The following is a 19908-nucleotide window of genomic DNA, read 5'->3' as shown; positions in this document are numbered from 1 at the left end:
CCTCATCAGCATCAAAGCTTATGTTGTGACAGAGACTTACAAAAACCATGTCTCGATACTGTAAACGTCAAAGAGACTTCAAGGCACTAGAGAGTCAAAGGTTGGTTCTAAATGCCCTCCTATATGCATTGTCCCTTCCACCTATGTAGTCTTACCTGGCACAACAGTTTACTTGACAAACAGAACTGGATAGAGTCATTCCTGGTATTTTCTGAGACTCGGAAGCAATTTGCAGTTTAGTTGTCTCCTTTGTAGGCATCGTCTCTTCTTGCTGTTTGCATTAAATAAACAAAATCAATGTCCCTCCCATCCAGAAAATGCTATTTTCTAGCTCTAACATTAGCTTTACTGTACTCTTTCCCTAGACATCCACTAACAGTACAAAATGAGTGTACCACAAAAGTCATTTCCAATAATTTTTATTCCTACTCTAAACCGGCACTGTTGTACTCAACTGAGCAGTGCCAGGCATATACTAAATTTCTTTAGGCAATCCCATTTTAATGGAACATAGCTAGAATAAAAAGCTTAAGCCAGAATTAACAACATAATGATTTGGAGTATAACTAAGAAGTCAATAAACTGCACCACTTATTTCACATGCCACAAATTCCGTTTGAAGTCACCTGTTAAATTACTTTCCCGCTCAACTTTCCGGCTACTAACAGCTAAGAAACTACCAGAAACTCTAAATGGGGGTTGGGAGGACTTTAACCTTCTATATTTTTATAATGTTTAAATTTGTTTCAATAAATTCTAGTTTTGTGTATTGAAAAAAGAAAAATTACCTGATCACCTGTTCTTTCTTGCTGAGTAGTTTGGATTTCTTTTAGCTTCTTCTCCATCTCTTCAATCTGTTTCTGCATTTCTGCTCTCTTCTCTGCACTGGTCAATAGCTCAGCTAGAAACAGTAAAGTTGCTTGAGGTATTATTCCTCATAGTAACTCATTCTGTCAAAAACTGCCTTTGGAGCTCATCTCCTCAACATATATGTTACTAATACAGATGAAAATGATTTAAGTGGAATAAGGTCCTCAACTTGTGGTCTAGGCCTCTATTCTTTTCTTTATCCATTCAATAAAAAAATAGAATACCTTTGAACAACACAGGTTTCTACTAAAAGGAAAAAAACATTGAATACCTACTATGTGCCAAGCACAACTCTGAGTACTTAGGTTTCAGTGGTACATAGTACAAAGTCCTTGGTTATGTGATGCTAACATTCAAATTTGGGGGCAACACACACACAAGAAAATCAGTTTAGGAAAAAGAATAAAATAGGTGACGTGAGAATGTTTGACTGGGTAGGGAGATGGAGGCCAAGGGAGGGCTACTTAAGACCAGTGATCAGGGAAGATCATTCTGATAAAGTGACAGTATTAAGCTGTAATTTAAATGATAAGGGGCCAAAGTTCTGGGGAAAGATTCTAGGCTAATAAACTAGGTGGCACAAAGGCCCCAATGCAGGAAAAGACCACTGTGTCTAAGAATCCAAAGGAAGTCCAGTGTAGTTGCAGCATAGTAAGAGGGTGAATAGAAAAAGATGGGGTTGGAGAGGTAGGCAAAGGCTAAGCCACATGGAGTTTTGTTTGTTTTTGGAGATGAGGTCTTGCTATATTGCCCAGGCTGGTCTCAAACTTGTGGGCTCAATCCTTCTGCCTCACCCTCCTGAGTAGCTGGGACTACAGGCACATGCTTGGCCATGCAGGGTTTTGCAGGTTAGGGTAAAGAGGCATAGATAGTGAGCCATGTGCTTATTAGTCAATTAATGAATGATGGGGTGTGACTGAAAAGTCTGAGGTGAGTACACTAAGGAGGCTCAGGAGATAGAAAAGAATTAAAGGACAGAAATCTGAAAGAAGCTAAAGTTTTTGAAAGAAGAGGGAAAAAATGATTTGGAAGTACAACGCAAAGAAAAAACAACCTTTGTGTAGGCCCTGATTGTGGCTTCCTCTTTTCTTGTATTCTTCCCTGAGAGTAAGTAGTTGGCAAGTCTTTGAAGCCAGTTTTTGACAGTAACTAGAAACCACATTTATTGAAATGAGGATTTATGTAAGGGTACAAACTTATACACAGATGGGAATTTATACAAGTTCATGAAATAGATTCAGAGACCAGCTTAGAAATGAGCATTAAGGTCTGCATGGTGGCTCATGCCTATAATCCCAGCACTTTGAAAGGCCAAGGTGGGAAGGATGGCTTGAGCCCAGGAGTTTGAGACCAGCCTGGGCAACACAGGGAGACCCCATCTCTCTATTAAAAAAAAAAAAACCACAATAGAAATGAGTATTAAAAAATTCTCAGAGGTCAATGCCTTCTTATTCCTAATTAAATCCCATGTAATCTAGAGTAGGTCCTTCTTTGGCTAGTTGAAAACAAAATGTACCTTTTCTTTTTCCCACAGAGATGAGAATTCACCATGTTGCCCAGGCTGGTCTTTTTTTTCCCAAAGTGCTGGGATTACAGGTGTGAGCCACTGTGCCTGGCCCTAAAATGGACTTTCATTTTCCTTCTATATCTCTGGTACAGACTAAGCTCTTCCCTTAGGAAACAGTTTTTATCTAGATACCTAGTTCCTTTTGTGGTTCATATTTGGCCACCCTCCTAGCCTATTTCTTTGCTGGAGTGGTTCTCCTTTTCTAAAAGCCTTACTCAACACCTTGCTTTGCAACCATCCCTCTCTTCTACCTAGACACACAAGTTCCATTTGAACCCAGAGCACTTTTGACAATCTTGGATGACACTAATTAGTGTAACAAATGAAAGCAATTCCAAACTTACTAACAGTCTGCTTTACCAAAGTTTCCTTCCAGGTTGTCACCTGGAACTCAGAAAAGATTGCTCCTCAAAGTATAAGTGATGGTTAAGTTTCCCAGCTAACCCCACAAACACCACATCCTGTTAAGAGAGCTGAGCTATATTAGTAGGTTATTCTGGATATGGATGTATAAAAGAAACATTACTTTCTCCTTACAGATCCTAATAAAAAATGTCTAAATGGAAGTGGACCCTCCCCTACCTCATTTTCTGTACCCTTCTTTATTCTCCTTCACCTTCTCATGCCTTAAGCCCCATATGCCTTACTTCCCTACTTTCCAGCCCATTCTGCCCTACCTCTTGCCTTCAAGTACTCCAGGCTCCAGAATCAGAACTGCTTCCTGTTTCCCAAAAATTCCCCATATCTCAATTTTTAAACCTTTTCCTTTAACTTAGAAATATGTCTTTAAAAAACAATACGAATATCTATAATCTAAATCATTGCAGTATGACCTACTATGTTAATCTAAATAAGCCCTTGGAGAAATTTCAGACAAAGTATCAAAGGTAAAGTGAAATATTTCAAGCAATAACATTAGGAAAAGTACTTAATAGGGATGCATGGAATGTACATATATGCATGTCAGGGATCATAGCTGCTTGCTTATTGTATTGGGGAATATAAATTGTTCATACAGTTCAGAACTTCTTCCTTTACTTCTAAACATACTCAGTGCCCCCACACCCCAAGGAGTTTTCATGGAAGGCAGCAATGGGAGTTTGGCTGATACACAGAAACAGTACAACCATAGAAGGCAGCAGTGGGATTTTGGCTGATACACAGAAAGAAACAGTACTACCATAGAAACATCATACAAAGGTACAAACTATAAGGTTAGTTTTCTTCAGACTTAATAGATCAGCTCAACCTTCACACAACTAAGTTAAGTCCTCTTCACAAACTTGAATTACACACACCTTCCCTTTGCTCTTTTAATTTCTTCCGGAAAACTTCAGCCCGAATTTCTTCAAAGGAGAATTCCCCTACTCCTGCATAAATCTTCTCCTTACAATACATCATCTTCTCTTTCTTCTCCTCAGACGCTTGCTGATGGCTCTGAACCCTTTGTAGAGGATCTCCTTCTTCCTTTCCAGGCTTTCTGGTGCTTAGGATGTGGTTTATACTAGGTTCAATTTTACATGGTGTCCTAAAGAAGCAAAATTACTATTATTCATATGGGTCAAAATAAAAAAAAATCAATAAGATTGATAAAAGAAGCTAAAAATAATTTACAAGGGCCATCAATAATTATGTTCTGCAAATCTGGAGGCCTTACATTACCTGACTTCAAACTATGCTGTAAGGCCATAGTCACCAAAACAGCACAATACTGGTATAAAAACAGGCATATAGATCAATGGAACAGAATAGAGAGCCCAGAAATAAAGCCAAATACTCACAGTCAACTGATCTTTGACAAAGCAAACAAAAGCATAAAGTGGGGAAAGATACTCTATTCAACAAATGGTGCTGGGATAATTGGCAAGTCACAAGTAGGAGAATGAAACTAGATCCTCCTCTCTCACCTTATACAAAAAATCAACTCAAGGTGGATCAAAGACTTAATTAAATCTAAGATCTGAAACCATAAAAATTCTAGACGATAACATTGGAAAAACCCTCCTAGACATTGGCTTAGGTAAAGACTTCATGACCAAGAACCCAAAAGCAAACGCAACAAAAACAAAGATAATTAGATGTGGCTAAACTAAACTAAAAAGCTTCTGCACAGCAAAAGGAATAATCAGCAGAGTAAACAGACAACCCACAGAGTGGGAGAAAATCTTCACAATCTATGCATCCAACAAAGGACTAATATCCAGAATCTACCAGGAACTCAAACAAATCAGCAAGAAAAAAACAAACAATCCTATCAAAAAGTGGGCTAAGGACATGAATAGACAATTTTCAAAAGATAAACAAATGGCCAACGAGCATATGAAAAAATGTTCAGCATCACTAATTATCAGGGAAATGCAAATCAAAACCACAATGCAATAACCCCTTACTCCTGTGAGAATGGCCATAATAAAAAAATAAAAAAATAATAGATACTGGCATGGATGTGGTGAAACGGGAACACGTTTACACTGTTGGGGGGAATGTAAACTCGTACAACCACTATGGAAAACAGTATGGAGATTCCTTAAGGAACTAAAAGTAGATCCACCATTTGATCCAGCAATCCCACTCCTGGGTATCTACCCAGAGGAAAAGAAGTCATTATATGAAAAAGATACTTGCACATGCATATTTTAGCAGCATAATTCACAACTGCAAAAATAAGGAACCAGCCCAAATGCCCATCAATCAATGCGTGGATAAAGAAAATGTGGTATATATCTACCATGAAATACTACTCAGCCACAAAAAGGAACAAAAAAATGGCATTTGAAGCAACCTGGATGGAATTGGAGACCATTATTCTAAGTGACGTAACTGAGGAATGGAAAACCAAATATCATATGTTCTCACTTATAAGTGGGAGCTAAGCTATAAGGACACAAAGGCATAAAAATGATACAATGGACTTTGGGGATTTGGGGGAAAGGATGGGGGGAGTAAGGGTTAAAAGACTACACATCGGGTACAGTGTACACTGCTCGGGTGACGGGTGCACCAAAATTTCAGAAATAACTGCTAAGTAACTTATTTGTGTAACCAAACACCACCCATTCCCCAAAACCTATTGAAATGTAAAAAAAAGGAAAATAAAATTATGTTCTGAGTACCACCTCTGCTATGATAAGGAAGGAAATTAGCCATAAGTGGGATAATCAAGTAGCTTATATTACTTATAGGTGAAAGCAAATCTTAATACCATATCCTAATCATAACCAGTATATAAAAAGAAGGTAACCTATGCAATACAATCCATTTTTCATGGTTTAGTATCCAAAAGAATTAGAGTTAAGAATATAGCATTAGGAACCTAATAATATTAAGTCCAAGGTGCTCAGCTGAGGGGGAAGAATCAGAGTGGCAGCATAGCTTTTAAAAGAATGAAGTATAAGATACCTCAACCATGATACAGCAGATATTTTCAACCCTGTGGATCAGAATAACTTATATACCTTTTATTTTCTTATATACCTTTGTACAACTAAAGATACCGGTCCTTCCCAGACTCGGTGAATCAAAAACTGTAATGGTAGGGTCCAAGCATTTACATGCTTAAAAAGTTTCCCCAACTTGCTCAACCTGCTAGAGGACATCTATGAAAAACCCACACTAACATCATACTTCATGGTAAAAGGCTAGATGCTTTCCCCCTAAGATCAGGAACTAGACAAGGATGTCCATTCTTGTCACTTCTATACAACATTGTACTAGAAGTTCTAGTCAAGGCTATTAGGCAAGAGAAACAAAGAAAAGGAGTCCAGATGGGAAAGGAAGAAGCAAAACTATCTCTTTTTGCAGAAGATATGGTCTTAGATAACAAACGAGTTCATCAAAGTCAAAGAATACAAGATCAGTATACAAAATCAACGTATTTTATCCATTTGCAATGAACAATCTGAAAATAAAATTAATCACATCTCAAGGCAGCATGTAAAAAAGGGGAAAAAAGAAAATGAAATTAAGAAAACAATTCTATTTACTATAGCTTCAAAAATAGTAAAATACTTCACAATAAATTTAAAATAAGGAAATGAGAGAAGACATATAGACGGAAGTTGGACACAGTGGCCTGTAATTCCAGCACTTCGGGAGGCTGAGGCAGGAGGATCACTTGAGGCCAGGAGTTCAAGACCAGCCTGGGCAATACAGTGAGACCCTGTTTTTTTTTTTAGACAGAATCTTGCTCTTGTCACCCAGGCTGGAGTGCAATGGCATGATCGCAGCTCACTGCAACCTCCGCCTCTCAGGTTCAAGTGATTCTCCTGCCTCCGCCTCCCGAGTAGCTGGGATTACAGGCACCTGCCACCACGCCCAGCTAATTTTTGTATTTTTAGTAGAGATGGGGTTTTGCTATGTTGGCAAACTCCTGACCTCATGATCCACCTGCCTCACCTTCCAAAGTACTGGGATTACAAGCATGAGCCACCACGCCCAGCTGAGACCCTGTCTTTAAAAAAAAAAAATTAGCCAGGCATGGTGTCATGCACCTATAGTCCCAACTACCAGGATGGATAAGGCAGGAGGATTGCTTGAGACCAGCCTGGGCAACAGAGTGAGACACTGTCTCTAAGGGGGAAAAAAAAAAAGGTGGTAATAAGCATATGAAAAAAAAAAAAGATGGTAGTAAGCATATGAAAAGATGCTTCCCAGATGTCATTAAGGAATTGCAAATTAAAACAATAAGATACTGCTGCACACCTATTAGAGTGGTTAAAATCTAAAATATTGACAACACTGAATGCTGCCAAGGATGTGGAACAATAGAAGCTCTCATTGATGGGTGGTAGGAATGCAAAACAGTATAGCTACTTTGAAAAATAACTTGGCACTTCCCTACAAAGCTAAAATTAGTCTTATTTTACAATCCAGCCAAATGAGTTGAAAACTTATGTCTGCACCAAAACCTGGCTGGGTGTGGTGACTCATGCCTGTAATCCCAGTGCTTTGGGAGGCTGAGACAGGAAGATCACTTGATCCCAGGAGTTCAAGACCAGGCTGGGCAACACAGTGAGACCCCATCTTTAAAAAAAATAATAATAAGCCAGCCATGGTGGCATGCACCTGTAGTCCCAGCTACTAGGGAGGATGAGGTGGGAGGATCACTTGAGTCCAGGAGTCAGGACTGCAGTGAGCCAGGATCATGCTACTGTACTCCAGCGTAGGTGAAAGAACAAGACTATTTAAAACAAACAAACCTGCACATGAATGTCTACAGCAACCTTATTCATAATTGCTAAAACTTGTAAGTCACCAAAATGACCTCCTGTGGGCGAATGGATAAACAAATCGTGGCACATCTATACAATGGAATATCATTCAGCACTATAAATGAGGTATTGCGCCAGAAGAAGATGCAGAGGAACCTTATTGTTAAGTGGAAGGAGCCAGATTGAAAAGGCTACATATACTATGATTCCAGCTACATGATTTTCTGGAAAGGGCAGAACTATAGAGACAATGAAAAGATCAATAGTTACAGGGGATTTTGGGAGAGAGAGAAAGGGATGAACAAATGGAGCAAAGGGGATTTCTGGGACAATGAAACAATTCTGAATGACACTGTAATGATGGATAGATAATATTATGTATTTGTTAAAACACACAGAACTGTAAAACACATTAGAGTGAATCCTAATGTAAACAAAGAACTTTAACCAATAATAATGTATCAATATTGGTTCATCAATTATAACAAATGTACCATACTCATGCATGAAGTTAGTAATAGGAAAAACTGTGTACAGGGTTGAGGGGTGGGGAGGGAGTATGTGGGAACTCTCTGTACTTTCTACTCCATTTTTCTGCAAACCTAACACTGCCCTAAAAAATAAAGTCTATTAATTAAAGAGAAAGAAGTGCAAAACTTGTATTCTGAAACCTACAAAACACTGAAAGAATTCAAAGATATACATAACTGGAAAGACATCCCATGTTCATGGACCAGAAGACTTAATATTTTTAAGATGTCAATATCATTAAATTAACCTACAGATTCAACAGAATCCCTATCAAAATTCCAGCTGGCTTTTCTGCAGAAATTGACAGGCTAACCTTAAAATGTATAAGGAATTACAAGAGAATCAGAATAGTCAAAACAATCTTTAAAAAGAGGAACAAAGTTGGATTCATCCTTCTCAATTTCAAAAGTTACTACCAATCTGCAGTAATCGAGATTGTGTAGGGGAAAAAAAAAAAGACTGTGTGGTATTGACATAAGGATAGACAAAAAGATCAATGGAATAGAATTAAGAGTCTAGAAATAAATTCATACATTTTGGTCAACTGATATTTCAACAAGAGTGCCAAGACCATTCAATGGCAAAAGAGTAGTCTTCAACAAGTGGTGCTGGGACCACTGGATATCCACATGAAGAAAAATGAATTTGGACTCCTTCCTTACACCATACACAAAAATTAGCTAAGAATGGATCACAGACCTAAATATAAGAGCTAAAACTATAAAACTCCTAGAAGAAAATGTATAAAAGCAAATCTTCATGACTTTGGATTAGTCAGAGCCTTCTTAGATATGACACTGAAAGCTCAGGGACAAAATTTTAAAAAACAGATAAATTGCATTTCATCAAAATTTTAAATAACTTTTGGTCTTCAAAAGAGATCATTGAGAAAATAAAATGACAACCCAGAATGGGAGAAAATATTTGCAAATCATGTATCTGATAAGAAGTTGTATCTAGAATACATAAAAGACTCTTAAACTCAACAATAAAAAACCAAATAGAGTAGTTTCCTCTTACTCATGGTTTCACTTTCAGCAGTTTCAGTTATCTATGGTCAATGGTGGTCCAAAAATATTAAGTGAAAAATTCCAGAAATAATTCATCAGTTTTAAATTACAAGTCATTCTGGCCATGTGCAGTGGCTCATGCCTGTAATCCCAGCATTTTGGGATGCTGAGTCGGGTGGATCACTTGAGCCCAAGAGCTTGAGACCAGCCTGGGCAATATGGCGAAACCCCGTCTCTACTAAAAACACAAAAATTACCTGGGTGTGATGGCACAAGCCTGTAATCTCAGCTACTTGGGAGGCTGAGGTACAAGAATCGGTTGAACCCGGGAGGCTGAGGTTGCAGTGAGCCACGATGGCACTACTGCACTCCAGCCTGGGCAACAGAGTGAGACTCGGTTTCAAAAAAGAAAAAAACTATCCTGATGAAATCCCATATATTCCCATTTTGTTCCACCTAGGATGTGAAACATCCTTTTGTTCGGCATCCACATATTAGTCACTTAGCAGCTGACTCTTATCAGATCAGCTGTCCCAGCATTGCAGTTCTTATGTTCAAGTAACCCTTATTATACTTAATAATGGCCCCAAAGCACAAGAGTAGCGATGTTGGTGATTTGGATATGCCAAAGGTGAAAGTTCTTAACTTTTATTTTATTGTTTTATTTTATTTTTAGAGACAGGATCTGAATCTGTTGCCTAGGCTGGAGTACAGTGGCGTGACCCTGGCTCACTGCAGCCGTAGACTCCTGGGCACAAACAATCCTCCCACCTCATCTTCCATAGTAACAGAAACCATAGGCATGTGCCACTATGCCCAGCCAGTGTATTTTTATTTTTAGTAGAGATGGGGTCTCACTATATTGCTCAGGCTGGTCTTGAACTCCTGGTCTCAAGCAATCCTCCTGCCCCAGCCTCCCAAAGCCAAAGTGCTGAGATTACAGGCATCAGCCACCACGCCCAGCCTCAACTTTCACTAAAAAAAATAAAAATAAAAATAAAAAATAAATCACATGCTGAAGTTGATAAGATTTACAGTAAGAATGAATCTTCTATCAGTGAAATTGTGAAGAAGGAAAAAAAGTTAGTTTTGCTGTCATACCTCAAACTGCAAAAGTTATGGCCACAGTACATGTATAAGATAAAACATAGTATATAAACGGTTTGGTACTATCAAGTTTCGGGCATCCACTGGAGTCTTGGAACGTATCTCCTACAGATGAGGAGGGACTACTGTAATCCAAAGGAAAAATAGGCCAAGGATTTAAACAGTCATTTCTCCAAAGAAGATATACAAAAGGCCAATAAACCTATGAAAATAGGCTCAACATCATTAGTCACTAGGAAAATGCAAATCAAAACCAGTGAAATACCACTTCACATCTCTGTTAGAATGACAATAACCAAAAAAGCATAATAACAAGTGTTGGGAAGGAATTGGAGTACTCGTACATTAGGGGAATGTGAGAAGGTAAAATGGTACGGCTTTTTTGGAAAACAATTTGACAGTTCCTCAAAATATTAAACATGGAGTTATCACATGATCCAGCAATTCCTCTCCTAGGTATACAGCCAAGAAAAACGAAAACACATGTCCACACAAAAATGTATACACGGTATTCACAGCAGCATTATCCATAATAGCCAAAAAATGAAAACAATTAAAATTTGTATCAACTGATGAATGGTTAAATAAAATGTTGTGAAGCCACACAACGGAATATTACTTGGCAATAAAAAATAATGAAGTACTGATACATGTCACAACGTGGATGAACCTTGAAAACACTACCCTAAGTCAAAGAAACCAGTTAGAAAAGACCATACACTGCCCAGACGCAGTGGCTCACGCCTATAATCCCAGCAGTCTGGGAAGCCGAGGTGGGCGGACCACTTGAGGTCAGGAGTTTGAGACCAGCCTGGCCAACGTGGTGAAAGCCTGTCTTTACTGAAAATACAAAAGTTAGCCAGGAGTGGTGGCACATGCCTGTAGTCCCAGATACTCAGGAGGCTGAGACAGGAGAAATGCTTGAACTGGAGAGGCGAAGGTTGCAGTGAGCAGAGATTGCACCAATGTACTCCAGCCTGGGCGACAGAGCAAGACTCTGTCTAAAAAACAAAAAACAAACAAACAAAAAAAAACAAAGACCACATATTATATTATTTACACGAGATGTCTAGAATTGGTAAATTATCTATAGAGAAAAAAACACTTGGTTGCTAGGGTGGGGATTGGGGTAATGGTGGGGAATTGAGTCTTACAGGTATGGGTACAAGGTTCTTTCTGGAGTGATAAAAATGCTGTAAAATTGATTGTGGTAAGGGTTGCACAACTCTGTGAACATACTAAAAGCCACGGAATTATATTTCGATGAAGTTTAGAAAAAAAAAAAAAAAGCTTTAAAAGGCTGAGTGCAGTGGCTCATGCCTGTAATCCCGGCACTTTGGGAGGCTAAGGCGGGCAGATCTCGAGGTCAGGAGTTCGAGACCAGCCTGGCCAATATGGTGAAACCATGGCTCTACTAAAAATACAAAAATTAGCTGGGCGTGGTGGCGGGCGTCTATAATGCCAGCTACTCGGGTGGCTGAGGCAGGAGAATTGCTTGAACCCGGGAGGCGGAGGTTACAGCGAGCTGAGACGGCGCCACTGCACTCCAGCCTGGGTAATAGAGCAAGACTCTGTCTCGAAAAAAAAAAAAAAAAGAAAACTTAAATTTGACTGTATGATAATTAAAAGCATAATGGTTACTGCTACATGAAGCCAAAAGACAAGGACAAAGTAGGGGGAAAATATTTGCAACTCGTATTATAGATTTTTAGCTGATTTTCTTCATCTATGAAGAGCTTCTATACATCACTAAGCAAAACGCAACCTAAAGAAAAATGTGTGGAGAGGTCAAATAAAACATCCATGGAAAAGAATTTAAAATAAAAATAAGTTTAGGTCGGGCACGGTGGCTCATGCCTGTAATCCCAGCACTTTGGGAGGCCGAGACAGGCAGATCACGAGGTCAGTTCGAGACCAGCCTGACCAACATGGTGAAACCCTGTCTCTACTAAAAATACAAAAATCAGCCGGGCGTGGTGGCCCGAACCTGTAATCCCAGCTACTCAGGAGGCTGAGGCAGGAGAATTGCTTGAACTTAGGAGGCGGAGGTTGCAGTGAGCCAAGACTGCACCACTGCACTCCAGCCTGGGCAACAGAGTGAGACTCCGTCTCAAAAATAATAAGTTTAATATTTCCTGTACCATATTAATTTTAACATAAGTCATGTTTCTACAAAATGACTTGAAACATTAGAAAAACCAGACATCTACAAATGTATGTTATCAATTTCTATAAAGGCTCATAGGATTTTCTTTTTTATTTTCGTTATTTATTTTTGAGACAAGGTCTCACTCTGTACTCAGGCTAGAGTGCAGTGGTGCAGTCACAGCTCACCGTAGCCACAAACTCCTGGGCTCAAGTGATCCCTAGCCTCCCAAGTAGCTGGGACCACAGGTGCAAGCAACTGCACTTGGCTAATTTTTAAATTTTTTGTGGAGACAGGGTCTCCGTGTGTTGCCCAGGCTGGTCTTGAACTCCTGGGCTCAAGCGATCCTTTCACCTCAGCCTCCCAAAGTGCTGAAATTACAGGCATGAGCCATGATGCCAAGCTGATTTTTCTTTATTATTATAATTGATTTATTTTTTAGAGATAGGTTCTTGCCCTGTTGCCCAGGCTGGAGTGCTGTGGCATGATCATAGCTTACTGTAGCTTCAAATTCTTGGGCTCAAGTGATCCTCCTGCTTCAGCCACTCGAGTAGTTAGGACTACAGGCACCCACCACCATACCCAGCTAATTAAAAAAAAATTGTTGGCCGGGTGCAGTGGCTCACACCTGTAATCCCAGCACTTTGGGAGGCTGAGGTGGGTGGATCATGAGGTCAGGAGATCGAGACCATCCTGGCTAACACGGTGAAATCCCGTCTCTACTAAAAAATAGAAAAAATTAGCCAGGCGTGGTGGCAGGCGCCTGTAGTCCCAGATACTCGGGAGGCTGAGGCAGGAGAATGGCGTGAACCTGGGAGGTAGAGCTTGCAGTGAGCTGAGATCATGCCACTGCACTCCAGCCTGGGCAACAGAGCGAGACTCTGTCTCAAAAAAAAAAAAAATTTGTTTTGTAGGGTCAGGTTTTTGCTATGTTGCCCAGGCTGGTCTCGAACTCCTGGCCTGGAGTGATTCTCCTACCTTGGCCTCCCAAAGTGCTGGGATGGCAAACGTGGGCTGCCATGCCCGTTGAACCAGGAGGTCGAGGTTGCAGTGAGCTGAGATGGTGTCACTGCACTTCAGCCTGCTGGGCAACAGAGCAAGACTCTGTTTAAAAAGAAAAAAAAAAAAGAAAAAAAATAGCCTTCCCCTTGTCCTGAGCACTTAGGCAGAATTTTTGCTCAAAATCTTAATTATTATTTTTGCATTCCTAGCATGTAGTGGGAGTTATAAATTAGTTATGAGGTAACTCTTGCACTGGGACAGAATTCAACCTAGTATTAGGACTAAGGCCGGGTGCGGTGGCTCATGCCTGTAATTCCAGCACTTTGGGAGGCCAAGGTGGGCGGATCACTAGGTCAGGAGATCGAGGCCATCCTGGCTAACACGGTGAAACCCCGTGTCCACTAAAAAAAAAAAAATTAGCTGGGCGTGGTGGCAGACGCCTGTAGTTCCAGCTACTTGGGAGGCTGAGGCAGGAGAATGGCGTGAACCTGGGAGGCTGAGCTTCCAGTGAGCCCAGACCGCACCACTGCACTCCACACTCCAGCCTGGGCGACAGAGCGAGACTCCATCTCAAAAAAAAAAAAAAAAAAAAAGAACTAGGCAATGTTAAGCATTAGACTAAATCTCAGGCTGGCTTGTTTATTTAACCACCAGCTACTATACTTTTTCTTAAAAACAGAAATGCTAAGGATTAGGAAGAAAGAGGAAAAATATGTCCAGAAGGAAAAAGCAGGATAAGAGGGAAAACTATCATAATTTCTCATTACTATCAATGACAAAATGAGAACGTCTCATTTAAATCACATTATCTTTTCCCTACATCCCCATTATCCCATCAAACAAATCTTCTAACTCTACTGCTGAAGCCTCTCCCATCCAAGCTCCCTTCTCCTTTCATTACCACTACCCTGCCCAAATACCGCCCCTTAATATCCTTGCCTGAACTATTCCAATAGCTTATTTATGTATGTTCAATCCATCTTCCAGAATAGCCACCATTGATTTTCCTAAAGCAATGTTCAGTAATGAAAATATAAACCTAATTAATGTTTATTCCTTAATAAAATATTAACAAATGGTCTTTTAACCCTAACATACTCAAAGGAATACAAACATAAAGGATATGCAAAATTTTGTCTGGTTACTTTTTTTTTTAATAAATAGAGACAGGGTCTCACTAGGCTGCCCAGGCTGGTCTTGAACACCTAGGCTCAAGGGATCCTCCTGCCTCAGCCTGTGCTGGGATTACAGGTGTGAGCTACTGCGCCTGGCCTGGTTACTTTCATCTTCATAAAGAAGAAACTGCCTTTGGGAAGTAGAATAGGTGCCTCTGCCCACCCTTAATAATCCCCACTTCAAAACATCCAAAAACCACACTCACATAACTGGCTGTTGTGCAGTCTCTTCCACATATGGAGTGAAACTGGGAAGCACAGCGGGTACAGCTATCAGTGAAGCTGTATTGCCACGAGGCTGGAGATGAAGAAGAAAACTAAAATTACCATAGTTTTATGTTCTCAGACAGCATATATAGACCATGGCTAAATATTCAAGAGGAATTAAAAGAGATGGTAAAAATACTTCTCTACCCTAAATGTGAAGTCTTTGTTGTGTCAGCAAAGCACTGGATCTAAGAGTCCTTACCCTGTGTTCCAAGGACCTGCCTGTGTTCCAAGGGCCTGCTTGCAGCTCATTCTCTTTGGCCCTGGGCATGGGGGGTGCTATCCATGGCTGGACTGTAGGCTTAGACAACTCTGCTGTAGAAGCCTCATCAGCATTTTCATCAAAAACAGTAATTCTACTATTACTTTGCATCTGTTGAGGAAATGGATTTTGGAGTCCTCTGTTCTGGCTTGGAGCTACGAGCAAAAATATTAAAACCTCATGTAAAATGTTTCATTATTAACTTAGATGCCAGATAAAGTATACCTATTCTTCCTCAACTCAAGGACAATATTTCCACTACAACAGAAAAAAAAAAAAAAGAAATTTTAAAAATAATCTTTAAAAAAATTAATAAATCAAAAATAGAATCGTTTTATCCATTCTTTGTTACTTACATTCTGCCTTCTTTTCCCTCCTCCAGTCACCCCACATCTTTTATTCACAAATTTCCAAAAAAGACATTCTGCATCTTCCTTCAGTCATCATTATAACATTATCTAGTTTTATCAGAAACTAACCTAAGTTTTATTCTTCAGTTTTAAATTTTCTCTCAATGGAAATCAGCAGAGATATACTGGAACTAGAGAATACAAAATTAACCCATTTATTAGGGGTTTTCTCTGTTGTGGGGCTGGTTACTAACCAAGCTTCATCATGATCTGGATGAAATAGCCTTTGGGACCATACACTCCCTATATCCTAATTCTAGAACCACCAAGCAACATTCTGATTATTGATAAATTGATACCAGGAAAGAAATAAGAGATTTAAAAAACAGCCTGGTTTACATGTCTAACTGCTATAAATTTAGTAAATAAAAGCTTATTATTCTCTGTACCTTCTGCTCAATTTTGCTATGAACCTAAAACTACTCTAAAAAATAGTCAGTGTTGTCCAGATGCAGTGGCTCACACCTATAATCCTAGCTACTTGGGAGGCTGAGGCAAGAGGACTGCTTGAGCCTAGGAGTTTGAAGCTGCAGTGAGCTATGATTGCACTACCACGTTTCAGGCAACAGAGCAAGAACCTATCTCTTAAAAAAAAAAAGTCCGTGTTAATTAAAAAAAATTATTGCTGATCTTTGGGTATATAGAGAGTCTAATTTCTGGTCCCAAAGGGCTCTGAAGGCAGGGTTCTTAACCATATTAGTATCATTCTCTGAGGCTTTGGTATAGGTAAGCTTCACTTTAACAACACCTGCTATGTTACTACATATCTTCTTTCAACTAACAATTCAAACTCAGAAAATCTTGATGCTTCCTAAATGTTAGGTCTTTCTTAATTAGGACACAAAATTACTGATGCATTTTGATTTTACTGCACACTGTAATATTAGCTCTCCTTTGACTTCCTTCTTTTTGCTACTCAGTATTCAGCAAACTAGAAGTGTCCACAGGTATATTTATGCATTATCTTCTTACATGATTTTACCACTAGAAACTAACAGTTTTCTGAAATAACGTTTAACAAACTTACCCTTGAGCGCACCTCCTACACGGATGATTGGAGCTCTTGCTGTCTTTTTCCCTTTGCTCTTTAGTTCAGCTAGTGTGCTTCGTTGTGGTACAGAAGACTCAAAAACTTCCTCCTCTTCTTCTTTCTCAAGTGCCAACAGAGTTTGCCGAGACACTCGAGCTTGGAATTGTCTAAAGTAGCAGAATGCACAACTCTTAGTGAGGTGACCACTATTTTACCAGACTCAAAATTTCCTATTTGTTAAAGTAAACAAATTAGAAGAGCAGGCTGGGGGAAGAATGCAGAAATATCCCAAAGAACATGTTTATTCTCTCGGAAGTAAAGAGAGTCACCTTAAGATCATGAAAAGTTTTGGCTAGAATTATTTAACTCTCCCTTTAAATGCCTAAGTTTGACCAATTTAAATTATTCTGAAAATCACCATTAAGTTGATCTGAGGATCACGTTAGGGTTATTAAGACTAAGATCACAGAGTTTATTAAGATTAGAGTTTCCTCACTAACTTTTTATTAGAAAACTTGACCCACCGATTGTTAACACTGTGCCACATCTATTTTATCAGTGTGTCTCTTTTTCTATACACATGCATGTGCGCACGTGCACGCGCGCACGTGCACGCACACACATATACAGTTTCTCCTGACCTATATGAAATGAAGTTGCATATGACATGACATTGTACTTTAGCAAAGCTGGCAGAAGTTTGAAAAGTAAACTTCCTATGCTGCTGCCACAGTTTTAAGTATTATCAGAAGAGATTCTCCATTCCTACCACTGCTTCATTTAACTAGCCTTAAAAAGTATTATCATAAGGGTAAAAAAAACCCCAAAAAACCCAGAATAAATTGCAGGTGTTGGCCAAGATGGAGTATGCCCACTATACCTTTTCTCTTTCTCTCACTGATAGGAATTAAAAACTGTAGACAATATACAAAAAAAGCAACTAACTGAGGGCTCTGAAAAGTCAACAAAAAGCAAGCAGACTGTGGAGAGGGGTCAAAACTTGAAGAAACAACCCACGCAGGATTGTTTCCTGTTTTTTTATTCTTCTATTTTCTCTTGTGGTTTTGAACTGTTGCAGTGGTGGTATGTGAATGTAAAACTCAGAGAAACCCCATCTTTCTGGCCTGAGGACTGGGAAAAGAGGACTCTGAAGGCCAAAGAATATGGGAGGAGAACTGCAAAGGAATGAGCTGAACAAGAGGATCTCCTAATTCTGTATGTGAATTGGCATACATCTTAGGTTCCCTCTTGAGCTATGCATGCACAGGGTAGATTCAAAGCAGCACAGAAAAGGCTGTGAGAACTGAACAATGATATAAACCACTGCCCAAGCCCCAGATTAACCCTTAAGCAGGACGTGCATGGGACAGACCCAAAGCAACACAGCAAAGGTCTTGAAAACTGAACTGACAGTGGAACCAACAGCCACACAAGATGACAAAGAACTTGTAATATCTGAAGTGTGGTTGTCTACTAAGACAAAAACATAGATATTCTCCAGGGAATATTGGCCAACAGGATCAGAGTCTTATAACATATGGTCAGGATAAATGTCCAGGGTACAAGAATTACTTGACACACAAAGAACTAGAAAAATGTGACCAACTTTCAAAGGAAAAAACAATAAGCAAATGCAAACATAAAATGACCCAGATGGTATAGTTTTCAGATGGAGATTTTATTTTGTTTTTTGAGATGGAGTCTCATTCTGTCACCCAAGCTGGAGTACAGTGGCACAATCTTGGCTCACTACAACCTCTGCCTCCTGGGTCCAAGCGATTCTCCTGCTTCAGCCTCCCAAGTAGCTGAGATTACAGGCAACCACAACCATGCACAGCTAATTTTTGTATTTTTAGTAGAGACAGGGTTTCACCATATTGGCCAGGCTGGTCTCAAACTCCTGACCTCAAGTGATTCCCCCGCCTCGGCCTCCCAGCGTGTTGGGATTACAGGCGTGAGCCACTGTGCCCAGCCTGGAGATTTTAAAGTACCTAATATAACTATGTTCCATGAGATGAAGGTAAAAACATTTGAAATGAATGGAAAGACAGAAATTCTCAACAGAGAAACAGAAATTATAAAAAAGAATGAAACAGAAATTTTAGAATTGAAAAATACAGTATCTGAAATAAAAAATTTATGTTGAATGGTTTCAATAGCAGGATGGAGATGGAAGAGAAAAGAACAAGTGAACCTGAAGACAGAGCAATAAAAATGGGCCAATCTGAAAAACAAAAAGAAAAATGGTTAAACAGAGCTTCAGGGACCTATGGAATGATATCAAAAGGTTTAATTTGGACAGATTATTGGTAGCAGAGTCAGGGGAAATGGTCTAAAATTTGTGCAACTGAAGTCTCAGAGAGAGAAAGAAGAAAGAGATAATAGGTATAAAAAATCATTTTAAAAATAATGGCTGAAAACTTGTCAAATTTTGTGAAAGGCATACATTTACAAATTCAAAAGGCCCAGTGAAGCACAGATTAAATGTAAAGAAAATCACATCTAGGCCAGGCGTGGTGGTTCACGCCTGTAATCCCAGCACTTTGGGAGGCCGATGCGGGCGGATCACCTGAGATTGGGAGTTGGAGACCAGCCTGACCAACATGGAGAAACCCCATCTCTACTAAAAATACAAAATTAGCTGGGTATAGTGGCACATGCCTGTAATCCCAGCCACTCAGGAGGCTGAGGCATGAGGATCGCTTGAACCCGGGAGGTGGTGGTTGCTGTGAGCTGAGATCGTGCCACTGCACTCCAGCCTAGGCAACAGAGCTAGACTCTGTCTCAAAAAAAAAAAAAAAAAAAATCACATCTAGACACATCACAATCAAACTTCTGAAAACCAAAACTAAACAAGAAAAAATCTTGGACAAGGCCAGAGGAAAATCAACACATTATGTATAGGTCAGGAACTACTAAATGACTACAGATTTCTTATTAGAAACCACAGAGGGCCTGGCGCAGTGGCTCATGCCTGTAATCCCAGCACTTTGGGAGGCCGAGGCAGGCACATCACGAGATCAGGAGATCGAGACCATCCTGGCTAACACGGTGAAACCCCATCTCTACTAAAAATACAAAAATTAGCCAGGCGTGGTGGCAGGCACCTGTAGTCCCAGCTACTCGGGAGGCTGAGGCAGGAGAATAGCGTAATCCCAGGAGGCGGAGCTTGCAGTAAGCCGAGATTGCGCCACTGCACTCTAGCCCGGACGACAGAGCGAGACTCCGTCTCAAAAAAAAAAAAAAAAAAGAAAAAGAAAAAAGAAACCAAGGAGGCCAGAAGACAGTGGGATAACATCATTAAAGTGGTGAAAGAAAAGA

General features: G+C 39.8%; 1 protein-coding gene across 4 annotated transcripts in view; it reads right to left on the bottom strand.

Annotated features, from left to right (window-relative positions):
- The window catches only part of BUB1B (BUB1 mitotic checkpoint serine/threonine kinase B), a 60336-nt gene that overhangs the window by 20637 nt on the left and 19791 nt on the right, over nucleotides 1-19908 (bottom strand). For all 4 annotated transcript variants that reach the window (XM_019011019.4, XM_055363363.2, XM_055363362.2 and 1 more), the window contains exons 6-11: nucleotides 16585-16754; nucleotides 15088-15302; nucleotides 14825-14916; nucleotides 3736-3965; nucleotides 789-901; nucleotides 156-271 (exon numbers count right to left, since the gene is read on the bottom strand). In XM_019011019.4, the coding sequence (XP_018866564.4) occupies nucleotides 156-271; nucleotides 789-901; nucleotides 3736-3965; nucleotides 14825-14916; nucleotides 15088-15302; nucleotides 16585-16754 (936 nt within the window). The remainder of the gene's footprint in view (nucleotides 1-155; nucleotides 272-788; nucleotides 902-3735; nucleotides 3966-14824; nucleotides 14917-15087; nucleotides 15303-16584; nucleotides 16755-19908) is intronic.

The sequence above is a fragment of the Gorilla gorilla genome, chromosome 16, assembly GCF_029281585.2.
Source record: "Gorilla gorilla gorilla isolate KB3781 chromosome 16, NHGRI_mGorGor1-v2.1_pri, whole genome shotgun sequence".
In the NCBI taxonomy this organism is placed as follows: domain Eukaryota; kingdom Metazoa; phylum Chordata; class Mammalia; order Primates; family Hominidae; genus Gorilla; species Gorilla gorilla.
The sequence above is the reverse complement of the archived record's forward strand: the minus strand, read 5'-3'. Positions and strand labels throughout refer to the sequence as shown.